Here is an 18,431-nt window from a genome sequence, read left to right as displayed (position 1 = left end):
ACCAATATCACAATGCAAAAATACCCCTCAGTAATTTAGCTGCATTGCCGTCCCTTGTTTCCATGTGAGTATGCATGCATTCTTCTATACATGCACATTCATATTATTTTGCTATGGTAGATTAGATTTTTCTAAATTATATATGTCTACTTCCCTGCCTCCCCAACTCCTGCCTTAACAGGAGAATAGGAGTTGTGCACTTTCCCACCTCATTATGTTGGGCTTGCCCCTGTGACTTGCTTTGGCCAACGGGACGTTAAGAGATGCAAGCAGAGGTTGGAAATGTGCTCGTGTGGTTGGGCTTGTCCTGTTTTCCCTCTGCCATTGCCACAGAGGCAGAAGAGCTTTCCCTGGGTAGCTGCTGCTCCTGCAGACTGAATCCCGGCATGAACCATGTGGAAGAGACCTGAGGCTGCTCCCTTTCTCCCTCTCCGTCGTCGTCGTCGTCATCATCATCATCATCATCATCATCATCATCATCATCACCGTCATCATCATCACCGTCATCACCATCATCATCATCACCATCATCATCATCATCACCATCATCATCATCACCATCATCACCATCATCATCATCACCATCATCATCATCATCACCATCATCATCATCACCATCATCACCATCATCATCATCACCATCATCACCATCATCATCATCACCATCATCACCATCATCACCATCACCATCATCACCATCATCATCACCATCATCATCATCACCATCATCATCATCACCATCATCATCACCATCATCATCATCACCATCATCATTACCATCATCATCATCATCATCACCACCTGTCTATCTCTCTTAGAACTGAGGAGGAAGAAGGCTGTCACAGGGACATGCTTTAACCCATTTATTTGAACTAAAGAAAGACTCCTTCTGCTAGAAAGCTAGTCTGATTTAGCTGACGGTTGAACAGTGAGGACTGCCTTTGCCAGTCAGATTCGGTGGCAGACATTTTCCATAAAGTAAATGAGGTAAATCTGTAGCTCCAAGGTTTGAATGGAAACAGTATCTAAAGACACACGAAATAAACATTATGCTGGAAATTACATCCTTTCCAACTATTTAAGCTTATCATAAAGAATTTTAGGCATTAATTAAAAATTGGATGAGGATTATATAATATTCTCTCTAAATACAATCTCAAAACACCACATAATTTTACAGTCAAAAAAGAACTTTAGAGCTCATGTAGATCGATCATTTCATTTTCATAAAGAAATTGAATCTCAGAAAACGTAAATGGCTTGCCCAAGGTCCAAGTTCCATTCTTCCTCTATCAGATCTCACACACACACACACACACACACACACACACACACACCCTTCCTTCACGTCTTTCTGGACTCTGGGGTTGGCTGAGCCTCAAATTGCTGTAATTCTTGAGAGAGTTACCAGTCCCCACCTGGGCTGTCTTTCAGCCATCAGCTCTCTTCCCAGGACCTCGCTGCTGGCAGCTTGCTCCTGCTCTCCCTGTCTGAGCTAAGTGAAGGGCAGGCTTATTAATCCCTTCAACCTCCCTGAACTCAAAGATCTTATTAATTTATCCAAACATAATAGAAAGAGACAGTGATAATCCTTGGAGAATAGACCTCTTCTATCTGATTTCTACCACAAAATTAACACTTTCGTGTTTAAAAATATTTTTCCATTTTTCCATTAGCTTTACTGTGTGAGGAAGGAAAAGCTGGTATAATCACCAAGTCATGAGATAGGTTTTAACCCGTGAATATTTCTGATATCCACTCTCTCCTCTTTAACCCTACTAATGCTATATTTATCCAGGATATCACCTCTCTTTTGGAAAATTGTAACAGCCTCGGGCTTATAGTTTCTGAACTATTCTCCATTTGGCTTCTTAAAATGTTAAGTCTAAAAACTCAGATCTGATGACGTTGCTCCTTGGCTTTAAAAGCCTTAAAGGCTCCTTACTGCCCACTTGACACCATCCTAGCTCCACCAAAATGGCTCACAAGGCCCTCTGTAGCTTCGTTCCTGTTTACCTCTCTGGCCTCATCCCTCTCCATCTTTCCCTGTGTCTGTTTATAGTTTAACCTGTGCACTGGGTTATCTCTTACCTTCTTCCTCTACTCTCTGCCCGGAATGTTCCTTTTCCTACTGGAACTGCATAACATCCTTCCATCTTCCCAGAAACCCCAGCTCTGGCTCATCCACACCTCAGCAAATCTCTACTACAGGCCTTTGCCCTGAAAGCTATACTAAGAGTTCCTCTTAGGAAGAGGCTGTGTTTTATTGATTTTCATATCCCCAGTGGAATAAAAATGCTCAATAAAGAGCATTAGCTCTAGATACTTGGCTTCTCTTCACTCCTTGGCAATGGCCTGAGAGAATGATTTCAAAACAAACTCACTCTTTTAAAGGTCAAGAAAACACAGTACTTTCGGTGTAATAATAATAATAATACTTGTAATAATGGCTAACACGCACCATGACTGATCAAGTACCCGATAATGACCTAAATTCTTTACATGATTATAGCCTTGAATTCTTACAGAAATCCTGCATGTATTATAGCCATTTTCAGGTGAGAACCTGAGGCTCTGAGAACTTAGGTAAGGTGCCCGAGGTCACAAAGCTAGAAAGGAGCTAAGCTGACAATTAACTAGTGACACAGTCCAAGCTCTCAACACTCTATGTCCCTGCCTACACTTGGTGAAAATGAAAAGCATTGTAGCAAGGATTCTGAACACAGACTTCAATTGATTTTGTTATAAAATCACCATTAGATCTTCGGTGTTAGATTCTATGTTAAGAACACGAACTCGTGATCGCTTATGTACACTGAGTCCCTGAGTGCTGTCCTCTGGCCCCAAAGCTTCACACACCATTTATATCCCCATTACTCTTAACTTTACATTTCCAGTCCAAGTCCAGATCTTTCTCCCAAACTCCAAACCATTTCTCCAGCTCTTAACATTTCCTGTTTGCACGGTAAATAGGCAGCTCAACCGCAGCTCCTCAAACAATGAACTTCTGGTCTTCCCCTCACGAATCAGCTCTTGCCCACCCCCGTTAACGGAACCCCATCGTTCCAGTTGCTTAGGCTCCACATCTCGGGTGACCTTTGACTCCTCTGCTTCTGCACAACTCATACCGAATCCATCAGGAAACCCTGTTGGCTCCGTCTTCAAAACAGGTGGAGAAGGTGACTGCTTTTCTCCGTCTCCACCACCGTCTCTCCCCTGGATCACTGCAATAGCCCCCAACTGGTCTCCCCACTTCTACCCCTGCCCCCTGCAGTCTGTTCTCAACACAGCAGCCAGGCGGAGCCTTTGAAAACATAAATCAGGTCATGTCACTCTTCCGCCCCAGCCATACAAGGCCTTCCTGCATTATTCAGAGCAAAACTTACGGTCCTTCCAATGGCCTATACGGACACCCCATTCTTGACATTTCTGACCACCTCTCCTATTTCTCTTCATGCTGACTCTGCTCCAGCCACACCGCCCTTCTTAATGTTTCTAGAACAACCCCAGATATATTCCTCCCTTTTGAGTTTAGCACTGCCTATTCCTTCTTTCTAGAATTCTCTTCCCCCAGAAATCCATATAGCCAACTTCCTCAGCTCTTTCAAGTCATGGAGTAATGCCACTTTCTCAATGAAGCTGTTCCTAACCACCCTGTTTAAAATTGTAATCCCGCCCCCATCGCAGCACTCCCAATCCCTCTCCTTCCTTTTTCCCACGGCATTCATACTACATAATTTACTTATTTATTGTGGTTTTATGTTATTATCTGTCTTCCCCTGCTAGAATGTAAATCCACTGATGTACCTAGTGGTGGCTAGAACACAGTAAATGCTCAATAAGTCATTGCTAAACAAATGAATTATTATCAACTACTAATAATCAGTCTGAGTTCTCACCAGTACAGAAGAGCAAAGGGCTTTCCCAGGGTAGCGTCCGTTAATAGCTCTATAACAGGAGAGGTGGTGGCAGGACAGCACAGCTTAAGTGCAGGGCAGCAGTAACACATCGCACACAGCATCCCTCACAATGAACAAGCCCATGGACTTTGGAGTCAGGAGCCTGGGTTCAGACACTGGCTATGCTGCCTACTAATTTGGGAAAGACACTTAACTTGAGCCTCTGTAAAATGAGAATAATAGTGATAATAATGCCTCTTTTGTGGTATTGATTGATTTGTGTATTTATTATTGATCAAAAATTTTTATAGTGCTAGGGATTGTTCTAAGTGGTTTACAAATACTAACTCATTTAATCTTCATAACAGATCCATGAGTAGAAACTAATATTATTCCCATTTTCCAGATGTGGAAACTGAGAGACAGAAAGCTTAAGTAACTTTCTCAAAGGCAGGTAGCTAGTAAAAGGTGGACCTGGGATTTGAACCTGGCTATCTGACACCACAGTTCGGCTCTGCTCTGCTGAGTCTCTTTGTGCTGAGAATTTAAGTGTATCAATGTAAGTCAGGTTCCTTACAATGCCAGACATTTAGTAAGCTCTCAAAATGTGTGGGCTGCTCTTTTCATTACTACTATTATCATTACTTGATAATACCTATTCTGAATCTATTTTCATGCTTCAGAAATTAAGGTAACTATACAAGAATCAATATAAAACATGTTAAATGTGCTCTTCCTACACCTAGTCACTAAGAACAGAGCCTGGGTGGTATTTAATGCTTAGAACGTAGAAACACGTTGATTGTTTACTAAAATAGCTTAAGTGCAAATATGATGTTCACAGACCACTTTAACTGAACATGAGCCCTATATGATTTCATTGCTGTGTTCTTTTTAATGCTTTCTGGGTAGGCTATAAGTTTATCAATTTAAGTAATTTTTAAATATCAAAAAACCATGCTCTGTCATTCCTGTAGTGAGACAATGATGGCAAAAGAGAAAAAAGTGAGAAGCCAATTGTTTTAGGCAAAACCGTGGTGCAGGTGTCCTGCCCCTGAGTTGTGGTTACTTACAGACGGGAGGCAGCTCATACTCGACTTCAAGAACCACTCTCTCCCCAACATTCTTCAGCAAGCTGATGATCTCGTCATGGCGGAATTTGGCCAGATTGATCCCATTCACTGCTTTGATGTAGTCACCCACATCCAGCTGATCACTTCTGCAAAACAGAGAACGTCGCTTCAGTGGACCCATCCTCTCCACAGGCCAGTGGGACTGTATTTTCCAGTTTCCCTTCATGGATAAGTTGCAAGCCCAGGAGCCGACAGGAGAACAGAAGTTCCCGCCTCCTAGGAAGGGCTGGCCCCTAAGAGGAGGCGCAGAGCCGAGGGCGGACGAGAGATCAATGGATCCCTTGTAGTCATGCTGACTGTTACACTTGCAAAGGCTGTGCTGGCTCTGCTGCTGTCTCCGACTTTTTCCTAACCCTTTGCCTCTTTTATTCTTAAAGAGCAGCACAGAACAAGACAGAGAAAAATCTTTTAGTTGCTCTGCCCACAAAGAGTTGGTCCTCTGGGGGAAGAGTATCCAGATTCCAGACACACCAGAACCTTTTCTTTCTTCTCATTCCCTCTCATTTTTGCCACCTGCCTTTTGGACATTTCACAGCTTTCACTATCTTCGCTGGGAGTTTGCCCAGGGCCACGGAAAGGGTCAGCTTATTTTGCTATTGATTGGTTACAGCAGGACTGATAGGAAAGAGTACTGGTGAAGAAGAAATTACTGGGTTTCAGTAACATTCTCATCTCTCTTCATCACCATAATAGAACCTTGGCTACTTTTGGGCTTTTAGTCAAGCTCTGCTTCTAAACCGAGAGCAGGCAGCAAGACCAATGACAGGGCTTAAAATTCATGTCACTGATGAGGACCTTCAAGAATCTTCTTTCCTCCCGAAACAGAAAGACCTGATCCATTTATTCTATAGAAGTCCAGCTCCAGCCATTCCTCTTTGGGGGCCTTCCTCATCTGCTCCAGCCTACAGTACATGCTGTCACTCACCCAGGTGTCTGACACTCGTCAGGCAACTTAATGCTTTGTGACAACTCTTATGTTGCTGCTCTTTACTACTATGCAACGCTATTACTGCTCTCAAACTTTTCAGGTTTTTATACTTTATCTCCGCTAATAGATTATAAGCCCCCTTTGGGTAGGGATCGTACCTAATTATTTTGGGTGACTCCCTGTAAATGGTAGTGCCTGAGACAATGACTATTTGGGGATTGATAATACTCAATACACAAGGCAGAGCACGACTTTAATTACAGCATCAATACAACTGAAAATGGCTTTTTCCCTCTATTCATACTTGCTTCAAGAGCTACATGTGAAGACGCTCTGGAGACATGAAGCCCACAACTGTTATAAAATAAAAGAGGCTGCGGGTGTGGAAAGAAGTCTGTTAAAAGCCCCACAAAGAAAGGAGATTAAGGTGCTTGTGTTGACATCAGCCTGTTTTACAAACAATATTTTGGATCATGGAGCAATCAATTGGATTACGTTCATAAATTGTACACACAGGTTGATCATCAAAAGTCATCACTATTTCAGATGACACTTTATAAGTCAAGAACCGTAAAACTTAAAAAAATTTGTGATTATGTGGGCAAGAATATTGGTGTCCAGGATTTAAGGTACATTACCTCACTTCTAACAAAACCTCTTTCTGAGGTAAATTTAGAATCCGTCCATAAAGCAAGCCCACCCTTGCCAAGCATCCAGGACACGGTGCCTTTGGCAATAACCAGTGCAATTTGCAGTTCATTGGAACGCGGACAAAATGAGACCTCATCTAAGCCTTCTATCTTTTTGGAAACCACATCCTTGTCTTGATGAAAAGGAAAGTCTTACAAGTAGAAAAGTGGAGGAGATGTGGGACAAGCAAAATCGTCACTTAGAAATGTGCAGCTGGGCCTCTCCCTCTTTCCAGGCTAGCCAAGTTCCTCTCTGGCAGGTCCCCCCTACACATTATATGGGTCATCTGCCCACATTTAGACCATTGGAGTGTCTCAGCCCACTGCAGCCTGTCTGCCGTGCAGTGGCACATTTGGGGATGATAGCCATGCAGGAGTTTTAAAATTAAAATTTTATGAGGGCCTGGCTGCTCCTGAGATGACACGAGATCTCCCTGGTGACTTTGGCAGAGGCCAGAAAAGCCACACTTCTGAAAGATGCCCCACTGTGCTCCCGCCCGGCAGACGGCAGCTGTCATTTATTTATTACTGACCTTTTCGGATGGAGCTTTAATATTTGCATTAATCACACCCCGAGTGCATTTGCTTCTTTTTCCCGGGAGGCGGTTACCTGGCAGCAATTCCTCCTTGCCGCAGATTTGACACTCGAGGCTTGCCATCCTTATCGACTCCGCCCGATACCGTCAGCCCGAGGGTCGTGCCTTCCTTCTTCATCAGCTCAACCACAGTGGAGCCCTTGAACTCCTCTGTGAAGAGACAAGCATTGGCCTTATGAAATGAGAACAGAAGCACAAGATGCTGTTTGGTGTGTTTGTGAAGTGATTCTTCCCCACAAACTCTTCCCACTTTTTCTTTTATCAGAAAAGATCTGTGGCCTCTTTTCCATTGCAGTTTGCAGAGGATCTCATAAGGATGTGCATGTAGATAAAGCTGAGCAGATATTCCATTACAGATTATTAAAATGGGTACCCGTGGGGTAGTTCACAATAAAGAGTCCAACACGGCTTATGTACAAATGATAATATTCGCCCTTTGTTTGCTGCCATTCTCAAGTGACCTTCTCTGGTTTCTCTCCTTGTAACTCCAAAGAGAACAAACTGAGAGTTGTAAGATAAGGGGCTAGAAAATAATAATACAAATGCAGACACTGCAGCAGCCAACTCTAAGTTCCCAGCACATTTCAGCTGAGGAAGCCAACCAACTCAAGAGAAGAGAGCTTTCCACGGGCTTGAGAAAAATCTTATTGACTCTCTACTTTTCTTTTTTGTCTTTCAGAAAACAAAGTACAATGGCTTCATGTAACAACTCACTTCATTTCTTAGGGAATGTGTCACAATACGGTAAGTCGGGGCTGGTCCTCAGAATCCCCAGGTAACTCCTGTAAATCCCTCACTCTCCACTTTCAAAATTTTAAGATCTCACAGCTCTTGTGGGGATAATGTCTATACGCTAAGAGGGAACCCAAATCTTTTGCTTTTAGGCACAACAGAAGGTAAGAACACTTTAATAGCCTTCCTTTCAGAAATAAAAATAAGTAGAGTCAACATTTACCTATCTAGAGGCTAATTATGATAAACACTGTTTTAAAATTCTCTGTTATGTTATCCCCCCTCAGCATATACACTTTCCAGGTAGGAAAACTGGGGAAATTGGACAGTTTTCCAGTTCCTCCTGAATCAGGTTATGAATTTCAGGAGTTATGAACTTCTAGGACATCAAAGACACTCCTATTAAAATGCAAAAAACAGATTTTCTTTTTCAAAATCAAAAAACCAAAGAGATTACTTGTACACTTCTGCCCTTTCCTGAATTATACATAACGGAGTTAATGATCATTTCAGAAATCTATATGAATGCTTATCATAAAGGTTTTTAAATTGTTGCTGCTGGTATACTACCCTACTACCCAATGAAAAAAATCAAATCATGTAGGGAAGGAAATAATCTCTCCTCTGGTCTGGTAAGGAAAACAGAGTACCCGGGGAAGGAGGCAGGAGGTGGGGGCAGGCCCCTGATTTCCTCAGTGACGTACAGAATGTCATTCCAGGCCGGGCTTTCCAGACTGCCCAGTCCTGGGCCCTGGGCACCCCAGCATTCCTTCTTCTTCACGGCAGTTCCACAACACTGCACACGTGAGTCGTTACTGCCCTTTACAGCAGAAGCCAAGGAAGAGTCTATGAGTGTGGATGATGTCAGCTTCATTGACTACATTTTGTATGAGAGACCAAATAATGACTGAAATTCAAGAATCAAAATTCTCGTCAAGTGCATAAAAGCACAGGGCCTTTTACATCATGTACCAGAAGCATCTGTAATTAAAGTCCACCACCACGTGCATTTCACCTGTGCCCCCTAAAACAGAGCAAAACAACCTCCTCTATATCCCATAGAAACATACGTGGGCCTAACTAATATTTGAAGAGGTCCACTTAAGAAACAACCCTTATAAGTCTTTCTTGGCAGAATGCTGGGTATAAATTATTAAAAAAAGGTTGGGGGGCTGGTCCAGTGGCCTAGTGCTTAAGTTCACGTGCTCCGCTTTGGCGGCCGGGGGTTCGTAGGTTTGCATCTTGGGTGTGGACCTACGCACCACTTATCAAGCCATGCTGTGGCAGCGTCCCACATATAAAGTAGAGGAAGATGGGCACGAATGTTAGCCCAGGGATGATCTTTCTCAGCAAAAAGAGGAGGATTGGCAACGGATGTTAGCTCAGGGCTGATCATCCTCACAAAAAAAAAAAAAATAAATAAAATAAGGTTAATAAAGTAACAAATATTGCATTATAGATGATGACTATTCAGATTACAGAGAGGTAATGTGTTTAACAATTTTGCTCAACAAAAGAATTCTTTGCATTTTCTTTAACTATGTAGAATTGATTCTGTATATTTAAGCATTTATCCCAGGCTTCTGGCTGAATCTTGAAAATCCAGAAAAGCTCAATTCCTTTAGTTTAATTTGATCTCTGTTAAAATATAAATCTATCTGGGCTACTTTTTAAACAGGTAATAGTCAGTTACTCTCTTGTTTAAAAATATTTCAAATCTTTCCCCAAGAGCTAGTTTTAATAACACGAAAGAAAATATTCATGCACCAGGTAACTGAGTAATTTGCGCATTTATTGATTCAAGCATTTATTGAGTGCCTACTATGAGCAGCCAGACAATGAAACTCAAAGATGGGAAAAGTCAGAGATGCTTACAGCCTAGTCACAGAGGCAAATGAGTCTGAGACCACCATGCCACAGTGTGGGTGGTGGGGAAGGTGGCCTCAGAGGAGACAGTCCTGGCAACAAAGTAAACTGCAGGCTTGCTGTTCCAAATGCCACATTTATTTCACAATTTTGTCTTCTGTCTAATCTATCTGCATTTATTGATCAGGATTAGCTGAGCGGAACAGACCAAAGGAGAAATCTAAATTAGGGAAAACTCAGGAGTAAAGATAGGATATTGTTGCAGAAAATGCGCTGAATCACAAGAATGTTAACTGCCAATATGTATCTCAGGTCCCTGAAGGATGGACTAAATCTTTCATGAGGGTTTCCGAAGAGAGTAGGAGAAAGAAGCAATCAGGAGAGGGAGGAACATGCTTCTGGAGTTTGCTTTCTGCTAACCTGCACTCTCCACTAGACTAATCAATCATTTTATGTCTTTTTTGGTGTTTAATGTCTGCATAATGATCTAATGGCAAAGAGAAATGGAGACAGATGCATTCATTTGCATGAGTTTATCTATATATCAAGGCTTACAGGAATGAAGCCCTGCAGTGAACAGTGGAACTTGGGCAAGTCAATACGCAATGACAATTTCTTTCTTTGTGATTTAAATTGCAAACAGCCCTCCCCAAATGAAGAGGACCACAGGCAAAGATTGTACTTTCTCCAAATTAGCAAGCAGCACAGGGAACAGATGATGCCCAACCAGCAAGGAACAAGATGGTTCTGGACTTGACGTTTTCCTTAATCATCCTATTTAATTATCTTAGAAAAGAAATTGCAGGTTGACATCTGTACCAGTCCTCACTCAACAGAACCAACAAGAATCTCATTGACAGGATGGGATTTAGTTGTTTGCTGTTTTTCCTTGGGTTTGTAATTCAATCCTCTTAATTACTGAACTCCAGAAAGTTTTTTTTTTTTTTGGTGGGGAAGATTTGCTCTGAGCTAACATCTGTGCCAATCTTCCTCTGTTTTTATTTTGTATGTGGGACACCACCATAGCATGGCCAGTGAGTGGAGCAGGCCTGCGCCCGGCATCCGAATCCGCAAACCTGGGCTGCTGAAGCGGAGCACACAGAACTTTAACCACTTGGCCACAGGGCCAGGACCTCCAGGAAGTTTCAAGAAAAGTAACAATGATGCCTGGTGAAAGCAAGAGAATTATGAAAACAAATAAGAAAATGAAATAACATAGATGGTTACAAAATTAACAAGCAGAAAACCATAGCCTTTATATAAACAAACAACAACCAGTTAGAAGTTATCATAGAAGAAAAAACCCCATTTATAATAGCCCCAAAGTAAAACCCCTAAGAAAAAATTTAATGAAAAATGTGCAAAATCTATATGAAGAAAACTTTAAAACACTTCTGAGGGACATGAGATCAGAACAAATGGAAAGGCAACTCATTCATCCATTCAATAAAAACCAAGCACTGACTACGTGCTGGGGACTGTTCTAGGCTTTAAAGATACAGAGCTGAACAGAACAGAGAAAATCCCTGCCACCTGGAAACTAATATTCCAGTGGAGAGCATAACCCAACATCAAAAATACGTCAATTCTCCCTAAAATAATGCGTGAAGTTCACAACATCAGTAAAAATGCCAATAGGATTTTTTTGGTACAAGATATATTTTATATTATTGCAAAAAGGAAACATGCATTGTTGCAAAGATTCTGTGAAAAACTGTGTTCCCAAAGTATGCCAGCTTGCTGTGTAACGTTGCTGTGAAAGAACAGAGAGAGCGTGCCCATGCAGCCTCCCTGAACCAGGTGATGCAGTTAGGACCGGATGTGACACTACCCATCCTATCCCCCCCAAGAGAGATTATAAAAAGAACCAGACACCCTTGAAGCAGAGGCGTGAGGTGGCAGGCTGGCAAAGCCTCTGTGTTTGCCCCCCAAATGGTGGTCAAAGTCTGGATCTTTGCTATACAAAAAAAAAAAAAGAGAGAAAGAAAGAAAAGAAAAGCATCATAGGCGCAGGGCATTCAGAACCCATTTGAGATCATCCTAGCGTTTTGTAACAGTTTTACACGGAAAAACAAGGTACAGCATAATAATTTCATTTTGTTCTGTGAAACTCTTGGTGTCTAGAAATTCCTGCCTTACTGCCTATTTAAAAAGTATAATTAGGATTAGACCAGAAAAGAGGTGTTACCTCTAATTTCTGGAAGGTTCCTAAAATTCAGGGGCTAAATGAACAGAGATCACAAAGCGAACAACTGTAACAACAGTTGCTGAAAGAGGAGAGACAGAAAGTGATGATTACAGCGAAGAGTGATAAGGCCATCTGGAGGATCCCTATCAGACCAGGAAAGTCGTGCTCTGGAGGGTTCCTTGGAGGAGTTATCCCTGAGGTAAGTCTGAAGACAGCCTCAGCTCAGCAAATTGGGAGTGAGTGTTGAAGGCAGAGGAACCATAAACGGCAGGCGATTACACAGGTTCTATGAAGAGCAAATCCATCAGTTCAGTTTGCACTTTCTCAATTCTGGCTGCACGTTAGAACCACCTGGGGAGCTTTTAAAACACTATTGCCTGGGCCCACCCCACACCAGATCAATCAGAATACCCACTGATGGAAATGGTTTTCTTTTTTTAATTAAACATTTAATTGTGAGATAACTGTCGACTCCCATGCAGGTGTAAGAAACAGTACAGAAAGATCCCTCGTACTCTTTGCCTGTTTTCCCTAGGGTAACATCTTGCAAAACTATAATACAATATATCACAGGCAGGATATTGACATTGACGCAGTCAAGTTACAGAACATTCCATCACCAAAGGATCCCTCATATTACCCACTATAGCCACACCCACTTCCCTCCTACCTCACCCTCTTCCCTAACACCTGGCAATCTCCAACCTATTGTCTGTGTTTAGAACTTTGTCATTTTAAGAATGTTAAATAAATGAATCATACAGTGTGAAACCTTGATGGCTGATTTTTTCCATTCAGCATAATTTTCTGGCGATTCATCCAAGTTGTGGTGTGTAGCAATAGTTTGTTTCTTTTACTTGTTGAGTAGTAGTCCATGGTGTAGACATACCACAGTTTAACCATTTGCCTCCTGAAGGACGTGTTGGTTGTTTCCAGTTTGGGGCTATTGTGAGCAAAGCTGCTATAAACATTCATGTACAGGTTTTTGTGTGACATAAGTATTCACTGCTCTGGGATAACACCCAAGAGTTCAACTTCTCGGTCACATGGTAGTTGCATATTTAGTTTTTAATAAACTGCCAAATTGTTTTCCATGGGAGCTGTACCATTTACATTTACATTCCCCTCAGCAGTGTATGAATGATCCAGTTTCTCTCCATCCTCACCACTCCTCGATGTTGTCACTATTTTTGATTTTAGCCATTCTGCTAAGTGTCAGTGACATCTAATTGTAGGTTTAATTTTGGGGTAATTTCAGCCATTTCCCTAATGAGAAAGGTTGAACATTTTTTTGTGTGCACTTATTTGCCATCTGCATATCCTTTTTGGTGAAATGTCTTTTCCCCATTTTCTAATTAGATTATTTGTTTTTTACTGTTGAGTTTTGAGAGTTGCTTACATATTCTAGATACCAGTCCTCTGTTGAATACACAAATTTGCAAATATTTTCTCCCAGTCTGTAGGTTTTCTTTTCATCCCCTTAACAAGGTCTTCTGCAGAGCAAATGTTCTTAATTTTGATGAAGTCTAATTAATCAGTTTTTCCTCTTATGGATCATGCTGTTGTCAAGTCTAAGAACTGTCTCCTGAGTCCTAGATCCTGACAATTTTCTCCTGTCTTTTCTGCAGTTTCTAAAAGTTCTATAATATTATGTTTTACATTTCAGTCTGTGATCCATTTTGAATTAATTTTTACATAAGGTGTGTGACTTGGTCAAGGTTCATATATATTTTGGGAGGCCTATGGACGTCCAATCGCTCCAGCACCATTTGTTGAAGAGGTTGTCTTTCCTCCACTGAATCACTTTTTCACCTTGTCAAAATCAGTTGGGCATGTTTGTGTGGGTCTGTCTGGGTTCTCTATTTTGTCCATTGATCTACGTGTCCATCCCTCCACAGATACCACGGTCTTTATTACTGTAACTATATCATAAGTCTTCAAATTGGGTAGACTGATTCCTCCCACTTTATTCTTCTTCTTAAAAATTATTTCAGCTATTCTAGTTCCTTTCTCTTTCTATATAAATTTTAGAATAATCTTGTCTATATCTACAAAAAATTTGATGGGATTTTGATAAAATTTGCATTAAACCTGTACATCAACTTGGAAAGAACAGACATCTTTACCATGTTGAGTCTTCAAATCCATGAACACGAAGTCTCTCCAATTGTGTAAGACCTTCTTTGATTTCTTTCATCAGCATTTTGTAGTTTTCAGCATATAAGTCCCATACATGTTTTGCTAGTTTTACATGGAAGTATTTCATTTTGGCGGAACAATTGCAAATGGTATTGTATTATTAATTTCAACGTACATGTCTTCATTGCTAGTATATAGATATACAATTGATTTTGTATATTTAGCTTGTAACTTGTGGCCTTGCTGAACTTACTTAATAGTTCTAGGTTTTTGTAGATTCCTTAGGGTTTTCTACGCAGACAATCATGCCATCTGCAAAAAGGGACAGTTTTATTTCTTCGTTTCCAATCTATATGCCTTTTATTTCCCTTTCTTGCATAGAGCACAGGCTAGAACTTCCAGCATGATGTTGAATAAGAGTGGCGAGAGTGAACATCCTTGCCTTGTTCTCTATATGAGGGGAAAAGCATTCAGTGTTGCATCATTAAGTATTATGTGAGCTCTAGGTTTTTTGTAGGTGTTTTCTATCAAGTTGAGAAAGTTCCCCACTATTTCCATTTTCCTGAGAGTTTTTATCGCGAATGAAGTTGAATTTTGCCAAATTGTTTTGCATTGATTGATTGATATGACATATGATTCTTCTTCTTTAGTCTGATAAGATAGTGGATTACATTAATTGATTTTCTAACATTGAACCAATCCTGCATCCTTAAAATAAACTCCACTTGCTCATGGTATATAATGTTTTATATATTGCTGAATTTTATTTGCTAATATTTTGTTAAGGATTTTTTTAAAAATCTATATTCACGAGGGATATAATCTGTAGTTCTCTTCTTGTACTATCTTTGGTTTTGGTAGCAGGGTAATAATACTAGCTTCACAAAATGAATTGGAAAATACATTCCTTCCTCTTCTATTTTCTGGGAGAGAGTATGTAGAAGTGGTGTTTATTCTTTTTAAACTTTTGGTGTAATTTTCCAATGAAGCCATTTGGGTCTGGATATTTCTTTTTTTTTTTTGGAGTTTTTACATTACAATTTTAATTTTCTTAATAGTTACAGGGGTATTAAAATTATCTACTTTATTTTGAGTGAATTGTAGCAGTTTCTGCTCTTGAAGGAATTGGTCCACTTCAATTAGATGAAAATCCCTGCAGGTGGGTTTCCTGGGCACTGGTCTTTTTTAAAGCTCCCCAGGTGATTCTAACACGTAGTCAAGATTGAGAGACATTGATTTTGGGTTTAGTGCATGAGGAGAGATTGCTGAAAAACAGACCAGGAAGCAAACACAGGAAATGCTCAGATTTGCATTTTAGGAAAGGTTCGCCTGTGATTAGTGTAAAGCAGTGGATTTGGTAGTGATGACAGAAAGTGTTGGAGAGAAAGGCATTGCATTTGGGTCAAGGAGAACCATTAGAAGGCCACTGCAGTAATCTATTGTAATAATTAAGTTAGGTGAAGTTGTGTTAACAAATCCAAAATGAATAATGGCTTGACCACAACAGAAGTTTATTCTGCTCATACGTGAGGCTGAGGTGTGTGTCGCTGATCAGCAGTCAGCCCTCCCCACACAGAGATTCAGGGATCTACACTCTGTTCCATTTTGTGACTCTGCCATCCCCTAGAGCTCGGGTTTCCAACTGTGCACTAAGGCGCCGCAAGGTTCCACAGTGAACTCACAGGACCCCAAGGACCATTGTAAATTTTTGAGGGAAATACAGCCATACAGGATATCTGTTGGACACAACACTACCTACTAGCTGGAGGTAGTTTTGTTCAACATTAGATCACACTACGTTGCTCTTGTTGATGCCCTGTCTTTCCAAAGCTGAGTTTTTGGTGGTTGCCGTCATAAAACGAAAGTTCCACGTGAAAATCAACGCAGAAGAGCAAATGAGGTTGTCAATGTTCATTTGATTGGAAGGTTTGAGGGGTCGTGCAATGGCCAACAAGCACACACACACCATTACTAAGTACCTGTGGTTCTTTCAATTTACATGTATTATTTTTTTTCAAATGGCTACTAAGTGGTTAGGATACAATATGTACTTTGTTGTTTGGATCTAACCACTTAATAAATGGACCTATTGATATTTCATTTGACCTAGAGGTGCTGTGAAAAAATTACTGAGACACAAGGGCTCTCTGAACTGAGATAGTTTGGAAACTGCTGCCCTAGGTCTTTATCCTGCCTACTTTCACCTGGTGGAAGGGGAAAGAGAGCTCTCTTCAGAGCCACCACTGGCCTGCTTCTGTTCACATCCCAAGGGCGAGAACTTGCCCCATGTCCACACCTAACTGCAAGGGAAGCTAAGAACTGGAGTGTAGACAGATGCCAAGGCAACAAGGGCAGGTAGATTTTGGGAGACAGGTAGGCAACACGTGAGAGATTGAAATCCGTCAGTAGCTCTGTGGATGGCACGACTCCAGGTATATCGAGGAAGAACTGCCCTGAATTAGAGACAAATTAGTGTGTGGGACTCGAGGAACTGTGAGAGACAAGAGGACCTCATTTGAGTGGGGATGTTGATGTCCGTCACTTAGAAGGGGAATCTGGAAAACGAGAGGAAGTTTGTGTGACTGATTGAGGAGGTGGCAGTCACATGATCTAATGTCATATAGAGAGAAACCAAATGAGGTTTAAATACCAGGGAAAAATCTCATCTTAGGATAGTGTTCATCACACCCCAAACAAAGTCAGTGCTCTGTCAGACCCTCACCCCACAGCTGTAACATACAAAGAGAAAAGGCATTGTCAAAGCAACTGCTATAGGCATGTTCAGCAAAACAGGCATTGGTGAAGTTCTTCACTACTTGAAGTTCCATTAACTACATAGATTTTTAAAAAATATCATAAACAGTAAAATAGAAATACCGTTGATGAAAACCCTTTACAATAAGTCGAAAATTTTCAATTGCCAGTGACAGAGATGGTGTTTTGTTCCCTTCTGTCACTCCAGTGCCTAGAACGGTGCTGGGCACATGGGCAGGTGCTCCCTGGTAACTGCTGAGTGAAGGAGCACACCAGTCCTAACACAGGGAATCATGATGGGGCGATGAGCATTGGCGTGTGGCAAACAGAATTATTGCTGGATGATGCGGCAGCAAAATGATAAAGGAGGGCAGGCCCAGTGGCTTAGCGGTTAAGTGCATGCACTCTGCTACTGGCGGCCCGGGTTCAGATCCCAGGCGCGCACTGACGCACCGCTTCTCCGGCCGTGCTGAGGCCGCGTCCCACGTACAGCAACTAGAAGGATGTGCAACTATGACATACAACTATCTACTCGGGCTTTGGGGAAAAAAAGGAGGAGGACTGGCAATAGACGTTAGCTCAGAGCCGGTCTCCCTCAGCAAAAAGAGGAGGATTAGCATGGATGTTAGCTGAGGGCTGATCTTCCTCACAAAAAAAAAAAAATTGATAAAGGAGGAGAATCTGAACAGGGGCAGACAGAGTTATTTCCCTAAGCTTCCTTGGTTGATTACGTTTTACCATTGCCTTAGTCCGGGGGATTGAGGCTCACACCAGAATACTATAGCTGTATCTGTGTATTACTTGTGGAGAGAATATTATTGCTCATACTATAGTTTTATCTGTATATTACTTTTAGTGGTGCCACTAGGAAGTTTATCCCCCTCAGGAAATAAAGAGATGCTTTTTCCAATGCTCATTTCAAGTCCTCCTAACATCCCCTGGTTCAGCAAAGCTGCCGGATCAAAGCTGGGTTTCTGTGGTGAACAGCTGCACATTCAGTCTCAGTTCTTGCCACCCAGACGAGCAGAGAAAAGTCTTCTGGCACTTTCCACCTCTATACGGTGACATGAGGGATGTACCCGAATTTCTCTTATCCCCTGGGCACCAGAACATAAGTTAGATCCGTGGCAGGGATGTACAGCACATAAATATTACCTAGCACAAATATTCATGTGAAACAAAGTTATGATCGCTATTTATCTTACACAGTGATGGGGAGGGCTAGATTAATATCTGTATGTTTCTTAGAGCGCTTCAAGAGAAAGAGTATATACAAATATGCAGGACCGCATATAAAATCTGAGAACCCCGAAGTATGTGATATATAGATCAGGATTGAAAAAAACCAGATAGAACAGAGATGTGGACTCTTGGTGTAACTGATTCCGATATCATATGTCTCCTAAAGAAAAAAATCACTGCTTTTAAAATATGGCAATGCTGGGCCGGCCTGGTGGCGCAAGCGGTTAAGTGCGCACGCTTCGCTGCGGCGGCCCAGGGTTCGCAA

The 18,431-nt window shown here is 41.5% G+C and overlaps 1 protein-coding gene across 9 annotated transcripts in view; it reads right to left on the bottom strand.

The window, feature by feature from the left end:
• GRIP1 (glutamate receptor interacting protein 1) overlaps positions 1-18,431 on the bottom strand; it is a 623,621-nt gene that overhangs the window by 127,602 nt on the left and 477,588 nt on the right. For all 9 annotated transcript variants that reach the window (XM_087442057.1, XM_087442058.1, XM_087442061.1 and 6 more), the window contains 2 exons: positions 7,260-7,395; positions 4,973-5,118 (listed from right to left, as the gene is read on the bottom strand). In XM_087442057.1, the coding sequence (XP_087298183.1) occupies positions 4,973-5,118; positions 7,260-7,395 (282 nt within the window). The remainder of the gene's footprint in view (positions 1-4,972; positions 5,119-7,259; positions 7,396-18,431) is intronic.

Source organism: Ceratotherium simum, chromosome 17 (genome assembly GCF_057802395.1).
Source record: "Ceratotherium simum simum isolate JZ-2026a chromosome 17, ASM5780239v1, whole genome shotgun sequence".
In the NCBI taxonomy this organism is placed as follows: domain Eukaryota; kingdom Metazoa; phylum Chordata; class Mammalia; order Perissodactyla; family Rhinocerotidae; genus Ceratotherium; species Ceratotherium simum.
The sequence above is the reverse complement of the archived record's forward strand: the minus strand, read 5'-3'. Positions and strand labels throughout refer to the sequence as shown.